Here is a 21273-nt window from a genome sequence, read left to right on the forward strand (position 1 = left end):
GTGTCCACTCAACAGATACAACATGTCGGAACACTTTCACATGGTCATTTTCACAGGATGTCATTTCTCTGCTGCAGCCAAGGACTTCCTCAGAGCTAATTATCATATAAAACTTCTCAAATGACCAGCAACATCAAGCAGGAGTAAATCAATGTATATAACATGTGTCCGAAGTATGTCTAGCTAGACGCCACCTCGCCAATACTGTTTTACCGAGCCACGCTGTTTACTTTGAATTACTGAGGAGCAACTGTGATGAGACAATAAATTTGGAGAGGCTGTTTAATCCCGTACTCGAATTGGGAATTTACATACTTTGGACACTTGTTATATACATTGAATTACTCCTGCTTGATGTTGCTGGTCATTTGAGAAGTTTAATATGATAATTAGCCCTGAGGAAGTATTTGGCTTACGCAAGTAAGACGAAACACGTGTTGGCGGCTAAACCTTTGCATTGAAGAAGTGTTTGAACATAAAAAGAAGACTGAGGAGATCATCTTGTGTCGGAGGACTTTGGTTTTGGATAATAGCTCGGGATATATTGTTTGTTGTGTTTAAATTGGTATGGTTTTCTATACCATCTGGTGAGTGGTGGATGGCCGTCACCTTATCCTTTGAGCTACAGTTACTTGGATTGACTTTACTGTTTCACAACTGTGCGCAATTGTCACCCAGCCATCCACCTTCTGTTTGACATTGGAATGTACAACCAAGTCAGAAAGAGGGCTGCAGAGACATACAAGGTGAAGCTGGAGAAGGAAAAACCACAGGCATGTTTCCTGCTGGAAACACTCTTGCCAACACAAACAAGGAGCCAATTCTTGCCACTGCTTCCTAGTGTGCTGGACCAGGGAAGGGAGGCGTTCAAAGAACCGGCTATATGCAGGGCCGTCACCCAAAGGTGTGAAGAAATAAAAACACCCCTCACAGGACCCCATGTACATCAGGGGGTCAGTACCACCTGACTCCATCATCGCAGCCATGACCATAAAGAGAGCCAACATCCCCACAAATACAGGACCACCTCTTGACAAGGAAAGCAAGAGGATGGACGTCACAGGGAAAAAGATGGAAAGGAGTGCAGCAATACAGTGGCGTATTGACAACTCCAATGCCCTCATTAATAAGCATGCGTATCCGCACTGGGAGGAGGTTGGAGAACTACTCAAGCACCTACCAGACTAATACCAGAAGAGGGCCAGCCACCTGGTAGAGGAGGGGAAGAACATGGCAAATACATGTTTGAACTCTGCTCTAGGCGCAGCGGAAACATCAAGTAGACAAATGATGATAGGGGTGACCTAGAGAAGGCATGCCTGGCTCCAGATCTCAGGCTTCAAAGCCGAAGTACAAAGTAACATCCTCGGCACACCCTTTAATGGGGAACAACGGTTCGGCTGCACAGTCGACGAAAAGTTGAACCAACTGAAGAAGGAGAAAGAGACTACAAGGTCAATGGGAGCCCTGATATTCAGGGGGATTAGAAGGGGAGTACCGCAAAGGAGACCAGCAGGCAGGGGTAACAACCAACCACCTACATCGCACCAATCCTTCAACCAAGGCTTCCAAGGGGGAAACCAGGGTTAACAGCAGGGTCCGCAGCAGCAGACATGGCAATACCAACCTAGGGGCCACACAAGAGGACGAGGTAGCACACCCAGAGGAGGCCCACAGCCCGCCTCCAAGTGACTTCACAAAAACTTCAACACTCACCGAGCCAATATAAACAAGGGTGTGTCAAAAACCAAAACAACCAAAAGTTTCTCTGTTCATCCAACATGCAACACCAGTAGGAGGCAGGATAAAGGACTTCCTCCAAGAGTGTAGGGGGATTACCACAGACAAGTGGATACTAAACCTCATAAGTAGGGCTCCCGGTTTATTGGTATTTATTTTTCCTACATTTCCGTCTGTATTTATCCATATTTATTTTTTGCAAATTGTCTGTATTTATCCGTTTCTATTTTGTGTTTTCTGTATAAATTAAGCTCCCATGGGTATTTTTCCACATTTATATGACTGATAAATGTATACTCACATTTGAATGTCCAAAAGGTTTCAGCAGTATACAGTGCAATAGCGTTATCTGAAAACACTTGCAGTGTAGAATAGCATCAATAACTTTAGATCTGCACTTAATTAATCTTAATTAGGAAATCTATTGTCTTTTCATCTTCCCTACCTCTGTCTGTACACCTACTGACCTAGCACTCATGAGTGACAGTAGAAAAAACATCCAAAGAAGACATATTGTCTGTATTTTTCTGTATTTAAAAATAAATACAGACAGGAAAAAAATCGTTTTCTGCCTGTATTTATCTGTAAAAATAAGTAAAAACGGAGAACTGGGAGCCCTAATCATAAGACACGGCTATTGTATATAACTACAAAGACAACCCCCACACAGAAAGCCAAACAGAAAGATTCACTCAAGAAGAGAACTATCACAGTTGTTACAGGAAACAAAGGTACATCTAGACAAACAAGCCATAGAAAGGGTACCAACAAAGCCGAGAGGGAAGGGGGTCTACTCCACTAACTTTCTCGTACCAAAGGTGGACGAGACGCTGCGTCCTATCCTGGACTTAAGGTACCTGAACAAGTACATAAGAACCCAAAAATTCAAAATGACAGCTCTGCAAGAAGTAATTCCCCAGATACAACAAGGGATTACATGACAACAATAGATTTAAAAGATGCATACCTGCACATACCATTGAACAGAAAACAATAACACTTAGGTTTGTGCTCAAGGATATACACTACCAGTTCACAGTGCTAACTTTCGGACTAAAATCAGCACCAAGGGTGTTCACAAAATGCCTGGCAGCAGTGGCCACCCCCTTTTGTACCGCTTTTGGCCGCCATAAGTGTGGCAGGGTATGCTCAGACGTGAGTCCCTTGCTCACTTTGCCACTGGATTCAAGCAAGCCGGGCTGAAGACGGCTGGAATGCCAGAAACCGGTCCTCGGAAGCTTGTTTCCGGTCCAGGGAAGGCATGGCTTGGCAGTTCGGGCTGGACTGTTCCCATGAGGCACAGGGTCAGACTGATTTGCATATGGCCATGTCTGAACTGGGGTGGCAGAGTGGGCTAAAGAACGGTGATGGATTAAACCCAGATCTTTTGACTGGGTGTGAGTGTTTGATTCAGATGCTCCGTCCATCACCACCCCCTTTTGTACTGGCAGCAGTGGCGGCACACTTGAGGAGACAGGCGATACACGTATACCCGTATCTCGACGACTGACTGGTAAAGGCAAATTCTTACGACACCTGCAAAGAAAACACTCATACAGCGATTCAAATGCTGTCAAGATTGGGGTTCTCCATCCACTGGGGAAAATCCTCCACAGAACCGGAGCAGGTGAAAGTCTTCTTGAGAGCAGAGCTCAACACCTTACAGGGCACGGTGTTCCCAAGCACAAAGAGGAATTTGGCTATCCTGAAGGAGACACAGAATTACCGCAAGGGGCAAGCTCTGATGGTGAGGACGGTAGGGAAAATGATGGGCATGATGGCGTCTTGCAGACACTTAATCCTACACGTCCGACTACATATGAGACCGTTCCATGAATGGCTTCAACAGCAATGGTCATGGGCTACAGGAGGCTGGGAGGACCTCGTGGTTGTCACACAAACAATTCATCAAGAGATGGTGTGGTGAAACAAGAGAAACCTAACACAGGGAAAACCATTCACACAACCAGCTCCATCAGTGACCATCACAACAGATGCATCCCAGCTGGGATGGGGAGCGCACATGAACAACCTCAAGGTGAGAGAATTGTGGACGCCCCAAGACACAGTCAAACACATCAACTATCTAGAACTGAAGACAGTCTTCCTAGCGTTAAAGGGTTTTCAGGAGCACCTATACGGAAAGAGAGTATTGATCCAAACGGACAACACCACAACAATGTTCTACATAAGCAAGGAGGTACTCACTCAGTGATCCTGTCATCACTAGCACAGGACATTTGGAAATGGGCTATTGCAAAACAAATAGACCTACTAGCAATACACCTCCCAGGAAAGGACAATGTGGTAGCGGACAGGCTGAGCAGACAGTTGTCTGCATCCCACGAGTGGGAGATCAACCAACACGAGTGGGAGATCAACCAATAAGAGTTACTAAAAAAATTCAAAATGTGGGGAACACCGTAAATAGACCTACTTGCAACACCCCAAAATGCAAAATGCCAACACTTCGCATTGAGACTAACATGCATTCGATCCCTGGGGAATGCCCTGTGGATAAGTTAGTCAGGGACATTTGCCTACGCCTTTCCACTGATACTGCTGCTACACAGGGTACTGAACAAGTGCAGAGCCAGCAACATGACGCTAATTCTAATCGCACCACAGTGGGCCAGACAGACCTGGTTCTCACAAATAATGGAAATGGCGCAGGGTCCAGCTCACAAGTTCCCAAAAAGAAAGGACCTGCTAAGCATACAACACGGAAAGGTGTTGCACCCAGAGACGGAGAGCCTCAACCTGGCGGCATGGCTCCTGAAGACTTAAAGTTTGCACACCTCAAACTGCCAGAGAGCACTAGGGCAGTGCTTTGGGAGGCACGAAGACCTACCACAAGAAAATGCTACGTAGACAAATGAAAGATTTGCACAATGGTGCGCCAAAGAGAAACTACAAAACGGAAGGACAAAGGAATCCACAGCATGGGTATGTAGATGTGTTGGGTATTAAAGTACCCAACACATCTACTGCAATACAAGCTGAGTTACACTTCCCTCAGGGTGCACTTAGCAGCAATAGTGGCGTACACAAGTGGAGAAACGGGTAGAAGTTTCTTCACTTCTAGTGGTAAAAAAGTTTCTGGAAGGGGCAAAGAGAATAGCCCCCCATAAGAGGTTACTACCGCCAACATGGAACCTCAACGTAGTACTGACGCAACTTATGAAGGCGCCGTTTAAACCCATGCATAAGGCCACACTTCATATGCTCATGCTGAAAACAGCCTTTCTAGTGGCGATCACTTCACTACAAAGGGTAAACGAACCACAAGCGCTCACATTACAAGAACCATACCTTCAAATACACAGCAACAGGATTGTAATGAGAACTGATCCACACTTCTTACCAAAAGTGGTTTCTAGGTTCCACATCAATCAATCGATCCAAATTCCAAGTTTCTTCCAAAAGCCGACAAATAGCGCAGAAAGAGCATTACACACACTGGACGCCAGAAGGGCAGTAATGCATTACTTAGAACGGACGAAGGAGTGCAGGAAGATGAAACCGCTTTTTGTCTCCTTCGCCACCAGTTTTCTGGGTTGACCAGTAACCAAAACACTATTGCAAGGTGGATTGCACAAGCAATACAATACTGTCACAAACGAGCAGGACAAGAATTGCAAGGAGCAACGCAAGCTCACTCAACAAGGAAGAAGGGAGCCACCATAGCGTTTCTAGCAAACACACCTATTCAGGACATCTGCAAAGCAGCAACATGGTCATCTGTGCACACATTCACTAAACACTACTGTGTGGATATTCAAATGAATAAGGAAGCTCAAGTTGGGACAGAAGGTCTTACAACACATATTCAGGAATCAGAGCTCCTCTTCCACCCAGCCACCACTAACCTAGCAAACCGCTACAAAGTCTATGCACAGCATAGTGAATCCAGAAAGATTCATGCTGCAAAACTAATAGTTTCTTACCTGTCGGTGTAGTTTTGCAGCTTGAAGACTTTCTGGATTTACTAGCGATCCCACCCTCCTCTGCCAGGAGTCAAGAGGAATGGGTTTCATAGACCAACACTCAAACAGGAACAGAAAAAAAAAATCCGAAGATGGCGACCACAGGAGGGAGCTTCTGCCAGAAGCGCACCGACATCAGAGGACACCAAATGGTGGTACGTCGACGCCCACCCTACCTGGGCCGAAAAAAAAAAAAGGAAAGACGACCAATCCATATCAAACCACGAGTTGGCGGAATAATGCACACAATGGTGAATCCAGAAAGTCTTAAAGCTGCAAAACTACACAGACAGGTAAGCTACTATTCGTTTTCAATTCAGTAGTGGGAAAAGTCTTGCAAAGCCCTCAGAGGATGCAGGCGTTTAAACAACTGCTGGCTCTTTTTCAGCCATTCAGTCACATTTTTGTTTGCACTGTTATGATTCTCCTAGGAATGATGGCCTCATTCATTGCTAAAGCGCCCCCTGCCAGGCATCATATGTGACCGCTTCAGGAGTTGCCTCTCCAACCCAGATCTGTTGACTGGGTGTGAGTGTTTGATTGGTTCAGATGCTCCGTCCATCACCGCCCCCTTTTGTACCACTTTGTTCGCCATAAGTGGGCAGGGTATGCTCAGACGTGAGTCCCTTGCTCACTTTGCCACTGGATTCAAGCAAGCCAGGCTGAAGACGGCTGAAATGCCAGAAACCGGTCCTCGGAAGCTTGTTTCCGGTCAAGGGAAGGCATGGCTTGGCAGTTCGGGCTGGACTGTTCCCATGAGGCACAGGGTCAGACTGATTTGCATAAAACCATGTCTGAACTGGGGTGGCAGAGTGGGCTAAAGAACGGTGATGGATTAAACCCAGATCTTTTGACTGGGTGTGAGTGTTTGATTGGTTCAGATGCTCCGTCCATCACCACCCCCTTTTGTACCTCTCCAACCAATGGTCACAAGCGGTCAAATGAATGGTCTATTGCTGGAAAGTGGCAGAACAGCAACAATTGGTTGCAGAACAGGTCATTTGTAGACCCTATCCTGCAAGTGACATCACCAAGGACGTATCCTTAGCTGGCTGGAGTGTACACTACAGCAACATGACGGTCCAAATTCTGCAGCCACCTCACCGGCAGTGTCTCCACATCAACCACTTGCATCTCTTAGCCATTCAACTAGATCTAAGGCCTTTTATCCTCCAAATCCAAGACAAAGTACTCCTGCTGCTTACCATCAACATAACCGCCATGTTCTACCTTCAAAAACTGGGGGGCTCTCACTCGCTCCCTTGTCACACCTAGCCCAACAAATTTGGCACTGAGCCATCCATCAGAGTTAATCTCCTGGGAGAGTAACTACCGGGAGTGGACAACAACTTTGCAGTCCTGACCAGCAGTACACAACAAGTCTGAGTGGTAACTCCGCCCACATGTCCTACGCCCATACTTCCACAAAAGGGGCACCCCAGTAAGATCTGTTTGCCACAGCAGAAAAACAAAATTCCCAATATTTTAGTATTGAGATATTTCCTGCAAATAGAAGAGAATGTGGCATAGTAATATCTCACCCCATCATATCCGCACTTCCAGTAGGCTTCTAATTCTTCGTTATAAGCGCATGCTTTAACTGTATAGATAACAAAATGTGGGAGTGCAAGTTTGGCCAGGACATCAGAGTTCTGTGCCAGAGGCCTAATGTGCAACAGAACAGGTGGAAATGACCAGTGTATGAATAAGGTGTATATCAATCTAGAGCAGAAATGAAAGCATTCAGTTAAATATTCCACCTCCAGGCATAGCTGCTTCATCCTCATCTGGGCAGTCTGACTAGAGCCACAAATACGCCCTCAGGGGCCTTCCCATCTCTAGAGGCCACATGTAACAAATCTGCATACAGCTGTAAATGCTCATTACAGTACACTAGATAGCTTAGCTAGTGCTTAAAGTTTGGGGCCACATGCCTTTTAGCCAGCAAGAGAGCTACTGCAATAAATGATTTGTGCAGCAAGGCAATGTTTTTCCAACATCTCAATGGCACAAGTTTTATCTGCATGCAATTCACAATCGACCACATTAGATGAAGCAGATAATTACCTCTCGAATATTTCTAGACCCCTCTAGACCACCACATAATGTGCAAAAAATCTGCCTCTGGTGAACCACGTCTCTCACATTTGGAATACTCTCTAGGACCAAATCCCCGAAGGGCTAAGGGAATATAATATGCCCTCTACAGAAATTACGAGAATGTGAAATCTTTCACTTAGACACCGTACTAGTATGCACCCAAATAAACTTAAGGCTTTTTTCGGCATTACTTGTTCTAATAAATGTTCCCAATCCAATCGAGCCTACTGGTGCGTTATAGGCATCTCCTCCAGTACAGAGCTATACAATATTAGGTGTTTGGTGTCGGTGGTGTCCAGTGGTGTTTAAAGGGTCAGGAGTGGTTTCGGTTCCGTGGGAAAACCCAGCACAACAAACGGCTGACCCACAACCTGTAGTATAAAGAGACATCCAGAGTGGGGTGCAAGTGGCGTTTCATCTAAAGTGTTTTCATTTAAAGACTGATTCTGTAAAAGGTACCCCGTGGCTCCATTCCCCTTGCTCTAAGCTGGGATAGTGCCTTTAACTCATGGGTAACCGGAAATAGAGAGTTATAGGTTAGAGACAGTATGGGGGAGTAAAGTAGTTCCTTGCTTACTTTCCTACACAGTTTACCCCACACCCTAGCCATGAACATGGCTGTTTACATGTCACTCAAATAATTTTAGATCAATCCAAAGAATGGAGGGGGGGGATCGAGACCAGTGTCATGCTGTCCACCTCAAAGTGTGAGAGATAAGGCACTAGCTATTACCAGTACATAGCAACGTTTACCTGGAGGCCAAGCTCCTTGCCTGGTGCTTAAAGTCTGCCAAGACAAGATGAAAGGGTAGCACAAGCGTTCCCCATGTGACTCTAGGTGCTTACCCGCCTACTTCAGCTTGATTAGCTGGGTTCTAAGAGACTTCAAGAAGATATCGTAGAGGGGGAATAGTATGTTTAAAAATAGATAAAGCATTTTCAAGAGTAGCACCATTTTCATGAGCACTATATGCTTGGCAAGTGAAAGTGAGATCCAGGGATTTATCTTTTACCATAATTATACTAACTGTAACTCCATAACTGCATCACCACCTCCCTTTTTATACGTATGCAGGTACTTCGTTATTTCTGAGACAGTACCTCAATTCAGTGGGAAGTCAATAGTAAATTTTAAGGCATTCTATAAGTGGAAACAGCTGTGACTTATTCCAATTGATATGGATTCCAGAAAGAGCCCCAAATCTAATATACTTCCTCCGCTGCCATGGTGATTGGAGCAGGGAGACCCTCATTCCATTTTCTTAATGAGTCCTCCTACTCCGGGGCGGGCATCCATTTGTGACGCATTATACAAGTGTCTAACTAGGAGCTTTTGATTCAGTCGTGAGGAGCAACTGGAGTGCTCCTAGTGTGGCCGGTTCTGCTGGGAAATGTGGATTCAGGCCGCACAGCTCTGAGCCTGCAGTATAGGAAAGTGAGCATGAGGCATGTCGCCTTTGCAAAGTAGATCAGCCGAACTTATAAATTCCCCTTTACTGTAGGCATCCCCAGTGGACGCAACCCTGCCTCACCTAGAACAGCCAGTGAGCGAGCTTCTCTTGACACCGATATCTCAGAGTGATGTGCAAATGGCAGAGCCTGTGCATATAGTGGTGCTATCTGTGCTCTTTTCCCCAGTGCTTTCCAGACTTGTGTGGTGCAGTGTAAAGTGTTTATATCTTCTTTTGCAACCTCCTTACACTCATTTGGAATCATGGCCCCAAGAGGTATTGGATATGCAGTTAAACTGCTAAGTGTGGTAGGCATTTTGGAGCATGTTGCCAATAATGGGCGAAATGCGCCTATGTGCATAGATAGTAGAGTTTTGGTCCTGTGCTGCAAAACCTCCCTGAGCATAAGGTAATGTCGGAGTGTCCCATTCCCTGCCCATGCCAACCTAATCAGTTGTGAGCATGATTTTGTAAAGAATGTGACAGGCATAGGGATATTTGTGAGCAGGTATTGAAATGTTGTTAGTATTACCATTTTCATTAATGCTATTCTGTCTGCCAGCGAAGGCGGAAGCCTTATCCATCTCGATACCTGCTCCTCAAGATGGGAGACAGCCCTACCATAGGTGTACTGTAAAACTAAGCTCGAGTCCCTATGTATCCATATACCTAGGTACTTAATAGGCTCATCACACCCCTCGAGAGGGAATTCTAGTGCCTACGGCTTCATGCATTGAGTGACAGGGAATATTATATATATATATATATATATATATATATATTTCCAATCAGAACAGGTAGCCTTAAGCGAAGCACTGCCACACCAAGTTTTTCAATAAGCACGTTTATTTGAATCCATTTCACTTGCTCGATCTCCAGCAGATTTCAGAGTCTCCTTCGAACATAAAAGCCTGACGCGTTTCAGGGATGACCCTTTTCTCAGAGGCAATGTTCGTGAAGGTCAATCAAACAGTTCCTGGTAGTGTCTACTCAAATAGCTCTCACCTGCCTCTATGGGCGTGTCTCAGGGGCACTGCATCCTGGGCTTTGTAGTGCACTACCCTTTAACCCACAGTGGGGCTGCTTCTTCAACCTTGCAATTGGAACCAATATTCTCCCAGTGGAGCGAGGGGAGCACTGGAACCTGTCAGGAAGCGCACTTGTAGCAGCGAAAAAGTGTCCAAGGCCGCACCACCTGTGTTGGCGCTGTGCCTGCCTTCGTTCCAACACTGCAAGCTCTAACCAAAAGCCTGCATGGACCCTCTTTCAAGGTGGGACTTGCTTCTCGACTGGGCAACAGCCGAAAATTATTCAATCAGAACAGGTAGCCTTAAGCGAAGCACTGCCACACAAAGTTTTTCAATAAGCACGTTTATTTGAATCCATTTCACTTGCTCGATCCCCAGCAGATTTCAGTCCCCTTCGAACATAAAAGCCTGACGCGTTTCAGGGATGACCCTTTCCTCAGGCAGTGCGCCTGAGACACGCCCATAGCTGAAAATGTGCATTAACTTGAAGAGGAGTCTCTACATATGAGCAATAAAAGACTTCTTCGAGAAAAACAAGTTGTAGAGTTCAAGTCAAACACTAGATGGTGGGAGTGCGCATAGCATGTCAATCTGCAGCAATACTCGCTACGAATAGATGCCTACAAGGCAAGTACCATACTCCTCCTGGTGGATACTCTATCTACCTGCAGATTCCTCACGGACTTACCAGCCTCGCTGTTTGATGGATGAGTGCTAGTGAAATATAGCATTCCAAACTTGAATTTAATACTGCACTACTTAATTTATCAGTCCATCCACTCACCTCAAAGGCTGGTTTGGATCACATCCATAGAAACTGACATTGCTTTTACTGGGAAGGGTGATATATGGCTTCGGTGATGTCATCTGATGCCATTTCCAAGGTCTGTATGAGGCCAGCGGCCCCTACTGAGATGTGAATTTTCAGTAACCAACCTGGAACCTGCGATGATTATACAAGGGAAAAATCTGCAGGTAAAGTATCCACCTGAAAGATAGTTAGTGTAGGTAAGTAACTTTTTCTTTATAGGAATAAAGATGACCCAGATGTTGGATATTTACACAGGAGATAATGTGCAACTTTAACCAATATTTATCAAACCATATATTCATGAAGTCCTATGTCAAGGCCTAATTTGGTTACTCCTCTTTACTCTTTAGGAAGCCTTTGGATTCATCGAAAGAGGTGATGTAGTAAAGGAAATATTCTTTCACTACAGTGAGTTTAAAGGTGATCTAGAAGCCTTGCAGCCTGGTGATGATGTGGAGTTTACAATCAAGGATAGAAACGTAAGAACCTTTTTTGTGCTTTTTTTTAAAAATAAATTGGTATAATTATCAGTGAATTTTATTATTTCAGCTGTTTACAACTGATGATTTTTTTTCACAGGGTAAAGAGGTTGCAACAGATGTAAGGTTGCTACCTCAGGGGACGGTTATTTTTGAAGACATCAGCATTGAGTATTTTGAGGGCACCGTAACCAAAGTTATCCCAAAAATGCCCAACAAAAATCAGGTATGTTAAAAAAGAAATGGTACATAGTTTTCTTTGAAACCTTTTCAAATCAGATATTAATACTACCATATGATCATAACCATCTGTGTCTGTATACCTTCGTTGCATTTGCCATGGATATTTTGCTTAAAAGTCAGTACTTGTAAAAGTTGCACTATTCTGGGGTGAGAAAAACAATTAAGATCCTAACTAATGCACAGGAACAGAATATTTTGGTATACATAAATATAAAGCAGGATTTAATGGCACAAAATGCATTTGTAATGTTTTGCTAATTAGTCTTAGTGTTGCATGCTGTGACTAACTCTACCATTAAGTATTGGGCTGTTTATAGCATATTGTTTTAGCATTCTTTTACTCCTATCCCTGTAATCTAGACGCCATCTTCAGGTGGTGGTTCTTTCCAGTTAGTTTGTAAACTCCTTGTTCGGGCACCTGTGACGTTTTTGAATACACAATTGCACTTTATTAGTCTAGAAAACATTTGTAAAATGTGTGGCCCCTTCTTTCTTTTTCCAGCATTACATCGTTCATGCATTCAGGTGCTTGCGTCTGCCCCCTTTTTAGGCTGGGAGCCTCCCATTAATTTCAAAATAGAATAAACTATTACAGTGAACCATACTCCCAACAGTGTTTGATTAATAGAACATACACCTCGTTTGAACCGATCAAAGCTTTAACCTATAAGCTGGGTTTGCTGAGTTCCCCTCGAGGCCGCCATAACTTATATTTCTACTGCACACTTTGTGTTTGCATGCACGCAAAAGCCCCTCAGTCTTCTGCTTTTTGGTTTCTAGCCATTGTCTATATTTGCTTTTCAAACCTCTTTATTTTCCTTGCAATACAGCCAGCCCTAACTGTAGCTTTGCTCACCCTGATACGGTTTTTGAGGGAATAATACATATTTGTTGGTAGCATGTGTTGCTTAGATACATATGCTCTGCATATGCCTGCTATTTACTGTTTGGCTTGTACTATTTCAAGGTTTTATTTTTTTTCAGTCATGGTATGCAGTGTGATTCCCCCTTTAGCTGGCAATGCTTATTGGTATATACTACATGCTAGATGTTTTTTTTTTCCGTCATATGGTTTGGATGTGCATTTCATGGCTCTGTTTTTGGCAACTTGTAGTGGTTCCTTTAGGGTCGAATTGGTAGATTCAAATCCGATCGAAACTGAAAAACTTGACTTAGCGATAGACTTCGATTAGTTCCCCAGACAGCGTTCCACAGACGTCGACCTCCTTTTGATGCCTCATTGCCAGGCCTTTGGAGCCGCCCTGGGGCACTGTACACCTCAACTTGAAGACTTTGTCGTCAAGAATGCATGCACTGTGATGGAAAGGATGCCCTTCCAGTACTGCCCACTCCAAATTCCAATGGACTGATGAAGTGCTCCTTTTTACATAGTGCCACCCTAGCCTGATATCTTATGTTCTTTGTCTGAGTGTGCACTGGGCCCATGCCAATCAAGGTCCCAGTGCCTGTGTTCTTTCCCAAACTGCACCTTTGTTTCCACAATTGGCACACCTCTGGCCCAAGTCCCTTGTGAAAGGTACCAGTGGTTCCAGGGACCATGTGACCAGAGGGTCTCTAAGGGTTGCAGCAAGTATTGTGCCACCCTCTGTGACCCCTCACCAAACCCATACACACTGCCATTGCAGACTGTGTTTTGTTGCAGACAAAACCTAGGAATTGACTCAGCACACATATAGGAAGCTGGCTCTGTATATACTATATCAAAGTATAGTGTTCCTAGAGTCCAGTGGATCCTCAAAGGCTTACAGAGGTAAAAGTAGATAACACCTTACACTCTTGTGGTAGTGTGGACGAGCAGTAAGGCTATCAGAGGGTAGTGTTGAGCATTTATTGTACACACACAGGCAAGAAATCATTTTACACATTCAAAGACTGAACTCAGACAAATTGTTCGAACTTAAAATATATTTTTTATTTTCAGTACAAAGCAGGACTTGGTACAGGTAAGTAAAATGTTACTTTTACAAACATGTTGATAACAATATGCAAGCTGGATGAAATTGAATTTGTTACAGGTGTGTAAAACATTTAAAGACAGTTGATACGTGTAATTACTTTGTGATTACTTTTTAGATTACTCTTGAAAGTAGATCTCAAACTGGGACATTTCCTAGACGTAGAGCACTTTGACATTAAAACACAGTCCATACAAACACAACTCAACACATAGAACGTTTTCAGAGGAAAAACAGTCAATGCAATCCTATGGAAGAAAATGTGGTAATCGGTTTGCAGGTAAGCAATCGGTCTTGAGGGTTGAGTTTCTGCGGTTAAAACCAGGGTAACCCCAGGGTCAAGGATGCACTCAAAGAACACCCTCAGCGGCACTAGGGCGGCTGGGTGCAGAATGCTGAGGCCAAATGTTAGCCAATGGGTTTAAGGGGCCGTCGGTTGGTGGTTGCAAGCCACAGGATCGAGAAGGCAATGCTCTCAGTGTTTAGCTCAGGGCAAAGTGGGATCAGTGTTAGCACCCACAGGGGTGGCTGGGTGCAGGGTGCTGAGTTAGTGTTGGGTGCCCTGTTTTAATGGGAGATCTCTGGTCGGAACAAAGACTGCAGGTTCTGGCTGGGAGAATTCCTGGAGGTGGCCATAGGTTAGAGCAGTAAGTTGGGATGGAGGGGGATGCCTGGACACAGTTGGTAGGGCCACCCAAGGCTGTGGGACGTCTGGTGCAGGGGTGTCTCTAGGCATCAGGTTACCTTATCAACATCGGTTGCAGGTATTTTCCAGATAGACTGTAGGTGTAGTCTGGAGGCAGACCAGGGATCACCTGGTCATGTTTGTTGAGGTGGACCTCCTTGTGGTGTTGGGCCACGCGAACTCGGACCGTGGGTGTCTGGTGCAGAATGGTGCAGGCTTGTGGATTCGGCCAGAGCCAGAGTCTGGTTCTTCAGCAAGCCTGTTGCTCACAGGAGACCGTCTTTGCAGGGAAGGCAGGGCAGGTCCTCCGGATTCTGGGGGGTGCCGCTGGACATGACTGATTCTGCTGGAGCAGGTGGAGTGGAGCCAAGGCAGTTGGTGTCCCCCTCTTCTTCCTTCAGCATAGCTCTTTGGTGTTTCTGCTTGCTTGTCTGAGGAGGCAATGTTTGGAGTCACCCATAAATACTACATTTAGAGGCATTTGTAGATAAATAAGGGTCCGGACCAATGGGTCCTTATGGGTACAACCCCTATTATGCCACTCTCCAGTGGGAGGGGGGGCTTAAGCCTCTTTCTGGCAGGAACTGAGAGTTGTGCTTCGCCTTGGCTCCTTCACCTGAGTGGTGGAGTTGGCAGAGGTGGGCATACCTCTCCTCCTATCATGGCTTTCCTGTCGATTCTTCTTCTTAAAGTGGGGGTTAGAACCGGTGGGGGCCAGTTGCTGGGAGTAGCAAAAGGCAGGGTCGGCTAACCAAGGCGGCAAACCTTTGAAGCTTCCCCTTCGTGGATCCTACCCATTTTTGTGGAGGTTTGGCACCTCTGCCCAGGAAGTGGTTTTCAGGGGGCATCTCTAAGGTGTCCTTATGCTGTATGGCGTTTTAGATTCTGAATGGATTTTCCCGGTTCATGCCCTTATATAGGTACAATTCACATCATAGAGATCAAGCCCTTATTTAGGCATAGCCCATGCAACCCAAATACAGGCATGGCTACTTCCATCCGTTGTCCAAACGTCACAACCATTTCTTGGAAAACCAGCATAAGCTGTTGGGGACTTCACCTTGCTTGAATATTGATTTCTCCAAGAACTCAGTTAGTTTACAATGAACCTCTATTCCTTAGGGGTTCATTCATGACAGTCCTATGCCCGACTTTACGTCAAACCTGGCATTCCTAAACACCTTCAAGGTATAAATATACCTTCACTTGCTATGACAAAGCACGGTGGTTCGGAGCAGTTCGACTACCTACTTGCCTGATCAGGAAGCTGCCCTACTCTGCTGAGAAATTCAGCTCCAGTGTTTGACTCCCCTTGCGGGGCGGTGGGGGGGCCCTAAAACATATAAATGATATTACCAGGCTCGGTCCACTAGGTAGACAAGAAGCAACATGGCCGGTTTTAGCCAGCTATACTCCACATCCTGAAATTAATTAAATGACATATATGGAACTACGAGCTCAACTCAGAGCTAATCAAAATCTATAGACAATTGGTTCAATATGTCTTGCATACTTTCACAGTCCAACCAGCAATAATGATTCCACAGTATCCCCCACACCGGGGGAACACAAATAAAATTACACCACAGACTCTACACTCGGTCGTTGGTAAACTACCCGCAAAACGGGAACAAATTCCATTCTGGATAGCTCAAAAAATTACTCAAATTGAGGCAGTATTTCCTAATACTACCCTCATGAGAAACACAGAATTTTAACAGTCTGTTTACCAATGGGGATCGCACCACATCTAGGGGACTGCGACACTTGGGGTACAGTCTTTGCTGCAATTTACACTAAAACACACGGTGTACCGTCTATGGCAGTAATACCAGACTCCTGAAACAAATTCAAAATGAATACGGGGCAGAGCCTGCTTTAAATCTAGGTATGAAATTACTGAAAGACTTCAAATAGGTCTCAACGATAATATTGGCTAATATTAAAGGTAAAGCAGCATCTGTGGCGATATGCCAAAAATTAAGGGAATTTGATGTAACTGAGCAACCACAAGAACTGGCCAGAATAATTGAAAAATCCTATGAAGAATTAGACGGAGACAGTCTGGGTGGGAAACCAGTGAATCCCCAACTGTCTGAAAGTCCTGATAAGGTCTTTAGTAAAAACACTCCTACTCCTATTAAAAAGAAGTGGGAAACAAACTTCTAAAGAGAAGCTTTCTCATTCCAGAGGTAGGTCTCCTCAAAAGGAGCCCTCTGAAAGGAGGTATAACCTCAGGAACCGGGATAATTTGAGAAAACCTGATTGATATCAAGACACTGATACATGTTCCTCTCGTACCTTTCAGACTTTGTCACAGAAATCCGAAAGAAGAGGACGGTCAGAACACAAGGAAGAACGCATGAAGTCCAAAGACGATCAACACGTTCAGAAAAATAAGAAACCTCAATTCACCAAAAAGAAGGTAGCAGGTCTGAAAATCAGACATGCCGAGGATCTTGAGGACACAACTCTAGAACGGGGAATGGGCTCAGACAATGTTGGACAGCGCAGCAGAAGTCACCATAGCTCTCAAAAACTTGAAGGATCATCTGGAGACAGTGGACTTGAATGAGTTCATTCAAGTGGAAACTGCAGATACCAGGGTTAGTTGTCCACATAAGTTATATGAAATACAACTCCGGATGGAGGGGGACATACCAAGAAAAGTGAGAGCACTCTTTTGGATGCGACTTTCTAAGGGTTATGACATTCTTCTAGCTGAACAAGACTGGCCACCACAATTTGTCAGGGAGTGCCCACATGGCGAGGACATCATTATGCCAGCCTTCTCCAACCACATTCCAATTCATTTAAAATATACCTATGCCAGGAAATGGGCAGTAGCCAAAGCTCCTGCATTATACAAAAATCATGTAGGATGGGATGAGGACTCGCCTCACCATAAAATCCAACTAAAAAAATCAACCAACGGCACAAAGGCAGTACCCAGTTAAGCAAGAAGCTAAAAAACAGGAGGTCAGGAAGATATTAGATCAACTTGAATACCAAGGGGTGATTGAAACATGTACCTCGTCAATGAACAATCCTTTGTTTCCGGGCTCCCAACCAGACAATACATATCGTCTAGTTTTGGAGTACCGACATTTAAACTCTTGTTGCAAAACTTTTGCAGTACAAACTGCACACAGTGCATCATTAATGAATAACATTGTGCATAAAAAATATAAAACATGAGATATTTCTAACGTTTTTCTGTCAAAACATTGCACCAGAAAGTGGGTATTTGACCGCTTTCTCAATTATGGAGACACAGCGTCACTTCTGTCGTCTCCCTCGGAATCAAGAATAGTCCTGGGTTATTTTCAGCGAGAGTAACAGAGTTACTATCCACGTATGATGACGAAGCCTTATCATATGTGAATGACCTCTATCTAAAAGACAATGACTTGGATAGGCACTCTAATAGGGTGAATACAATTCTAATGGGATTCGCATCTGAAGGGTACAAATTAAATATAAAAAAATCTAGACTTGCCCATTTAAACGTCATCTTTCTAGGATATGAACTTTCAAATAAAGGCAGAAGCCTAGCAGCAAACTTTCTAGAGAAATGTGCGCTGCTCCAACATCAAAAAAGGCTTAGTCGATTCGAGGTTTCCAGAATTTCGGAAGAACATACATTCTAAACTACGCAGAAAGGGTTAAACCTCTCTACGAATTAATTAAACCTGATTTCAAAACAGTTAATTGGACACCAAAAACAGACATTTTGCGTTCACTCCAAACAGACATGTTGGCAACTAAACATTTGCAAACTCGCGTAAACGTAAGCAACTTAGTGATCCGATTCATTTCAGGACAATGCAGATTCACGTATATCACTTTTAACGAAGGTGAAAAAGTACCAATAGCATACAAATCACATTTGTATACACAAGCAGAAATGAAATTCACTTCAACAGAAAAAATTCTGACAGCGGTTCAAACTGCAGTAGCAAAAGAGAGCCCTGGCACAGGGTAAACGCATTATGGTTGTTACACCTGTACCTTCCTTAGAGGCAGTTACAAAAGCGAGCATTACAAATGCTAAAGCTTTTTATCTGAGATGGATACAATGGGTTAATTCTCTTGCTGCAACAGACTTTGAATATGTTTTTGACCCATATTTGAAAATACAAGCATTTCTACAATTCGAACAAGAATGTTCTCTGCCTACTGAAATTCTGCCTCCAGACCAGTATGAATGTATAATTTATACTGACGGATCAGCTCAACCCGCTACGAGGGGTAAACAAGCCTATAGTGCGGCTTGCAAAATCGTTAAAGGTCGTTGGCGCAATGGCAAATTCTGACCAATGATCACTAAAACACAATCTCTAGGAGATTGTACAGCTCAGCAAGCTGCCCTACACGCATTCAAGATGGCGCTTGAGAATACGGACCACGAATTCCCCACACTCCTAGTGTGCGATTCGCATTATTGTGTTCAATCCTACAATGAATACTTGCAAAACTGGATTCAAAACTGTTACAAAGATGCAAAAGGTGGCACAATCAAGCATAAATTGCTTTGGGAACAAGTAGTTCAGTTACGACCGGGACTACAAAACACTCACATGATAAATATGCTGAGTCATCAACGTGATGGCGTTCACGTTGCAGGGAATTCATTGGCTGATGAAGCCACAAAGGCAGCTGTGCAAACTGCTTCTGTAGCTGCAATCACTCGTTAAAAAACCAAAAATAGACTGCGAAATAATGCTTGCTGTCAATGCCACAAGCAAAGGCAGCGGTGCAGCGTTACCTAATAAGTTTCCACTCACATACTCGTATATAATGGATGCAAACTCTATTCCTTTTGCTCGTATCCCTGGAGTGGGGGATAGGATAAGCTTTGATATAAGAAGCACTTTTGGGAGAGGGTCTGATACATCAGGGGATCTCTTAGACTATACTAGAATTAAAAGAGATGTACTGGTGGCCAGAAATGAATGCACACATTCACACATTTGTAATTAACTGCAATGATTGCAATAGAGATCGCAGCACAGAACGCCACCAGATTCCTGACTACAGCATAGCCAGCCCAGTATAGATGTTAAAACTAAGGTCAATGGACAATCAATATTTGCCCGGCGGTATCGCCTTTTTAACCCACAAAATATTTAACCAATGAAGAGGCAGGCGCTGGAGACTGGAAGGCAGGAAACAAGGTTTATTCTCTCCGGAGGAGAACACATCAGTTCAGACAGCCAGTATCGTCACGAGGTGCTCTAACCGCATCTCTGAGGCCTGGCCTCTTATACACAGTTAAATGAATTTTATTGCAGGTAACACAGTCTTGTAATGCTTTGAAGTATGAAAGGACATCCTCTGAATCTCCCCTACAGGCCCGTTCCCACACACATTTACAGTTGAAGTCCCCACCCCGGTCACAACAGGTGATGATTATCGCGCAGCTGGACATTCCGCCGATTCACGGAATGTGGGGGTTTGATCGGATCTCATAGGGTGGGGGCTTTGATCAACTCGGGGGTCCTTTGATGAGGGAAGCTTTCTACTGTACGGGGAGGGGCAATAAACAGTATCGGCAGAGCTAGGTGTCGGCCTGGGAAAGAGGAAGACAAACGGGCACACAGGAAAAAGGGGGGGGGGGTTGGTATCAAAGGGCCTGGGACCATGAAAAGGAATGAAGGGAGGTGTCGCGCTGGGAACAGGATGGGGTTCTGAGGCAGAGCTGCGTTGAAGGGGGGTTTATGACCCAAGGCATGCGAGTGTGGGGGTTGCCAGCGTGCGGGCTTTGCGAGGGCGAGGGGCTATGCTGGGGGCCAGTGGCGTGCAGAGGGTGGTTCTGATCGAGGCACCTAAAATGGCGGGTGCACACGACAAAAAGTGTGGCATCCGGGAAAAAAGGCAAGATGGCGCAGATAATGTTTACCAAACCGTACTAATTTTCCACATAGACACCATTGTTAGACAGCATTAGACTTTCTACACGCAGACGTCCCTGTGGACAAATGCGGTCCCACAAATATTAAGACAAGATTAATTTGGATGTAGCCTCATCGCTCAGCTGACGCTCGAACTGTTATAAAAGATTTGCGAGCTTTTACCGGCACATGCGCAGTCGGCACGCTACATTCTGACCAGGGTCCTGCGTTTAGCTCGCGAGCTTACAAGGAGACTATTGCTAAATTGGGCGTTGCATTGTGGTACTCTAGTCCATTCCATCCTGAGGGAAATTCGGTTGTGGAGAGAAAAAAACAGGACATAAAGCAATCTATAACCGCTAAGGTATTAGGCTCGGGTTACGGGTGGGTCAAACTTCTAATAAGTGTCTAACGTAGTCTTAGCAATCTGCCAAGAAGTTCTCTTGGGGTATCACTCCATAAGAAGTCCTTTTTGGGACCAGAATGTAAGTATCGCACCTCGATTGTCACACTTCAGTGGTAGACCAAAAAACCCTTTGATATCAAAGACAGTTTTGCTGTTTTACAGGACTAAAATGAAATAAGAACGAAACAAAGTAACTTGTTCCTGAAGCCAACCACCACTGAAGAGAAACCGACCATCCCCTCAAGGCCTGTCTTGAATCCTAAGCCTGGGGATCTAGTCCGAGAGAAGAACGCAGACAAGAGGGAATTTGGGCCTTCTTACAGAAAGCCAGTACATGTCCTAGCAATCCACGGATCAAGAACAGTATTACTGCCGCCCCTTGCTGGTAAAAAGGAGAACAGGTTTGTGTCCTTCGACCTGGTCAAACCACATCATGTGGCCGATCATAAGCAGTAGGCCAAGTGGACTCCGCCA

General features: G+C 44.7%; 1 protein-coding gene across 9 annotated transcripts in view; it reads left to right on the forward strand.

Moving 5' to 3' along the window:
• The window catches only part of CSDE1 (cold shock domain containing E1), a 1051746-nt gene that overhangs the window by 419173 nt on the left and 611300 nt on the right, over positions 1 to 21273 (forward strand). For all 9 annotated transcript variants that reach the window (XR_013594894.1, XM_078644375.1, XM_078644374.1 and 6 more), the window contains 2 exons: positions 11467 to 11595; positions 11696 to 11821. Coding sequence is in view for 8 of the 9 variants with exons in the window: in XM_078644375.1 (XP_078500501.1) it covers positions 11467 to 11595; positions 11696 to 11821 (255 nt within the window). In the remaining variant the exon portion in view is untranslated. The remainder of the gene's footprint in view (positions 1 to 11466; positions 11596 to 11695; positions 11822 to 21273) is intronic.

The sequence above is a fragment of the Lissotriton helveticus genome, chromosome 5_1 (genome assembly GCF_964261635.1).
Source record: "Lissotriton helveticus chromosome 5_1, aLisHel1.1, whole genome shotgun sequence".
In the NCBI taxonomy this organism is placed as follows: Eukaryota; Metazoa; Chordata; class Amphibia; order Caudata; family Salamandridae; genus Lissotriton; species Lissotriton helveticus.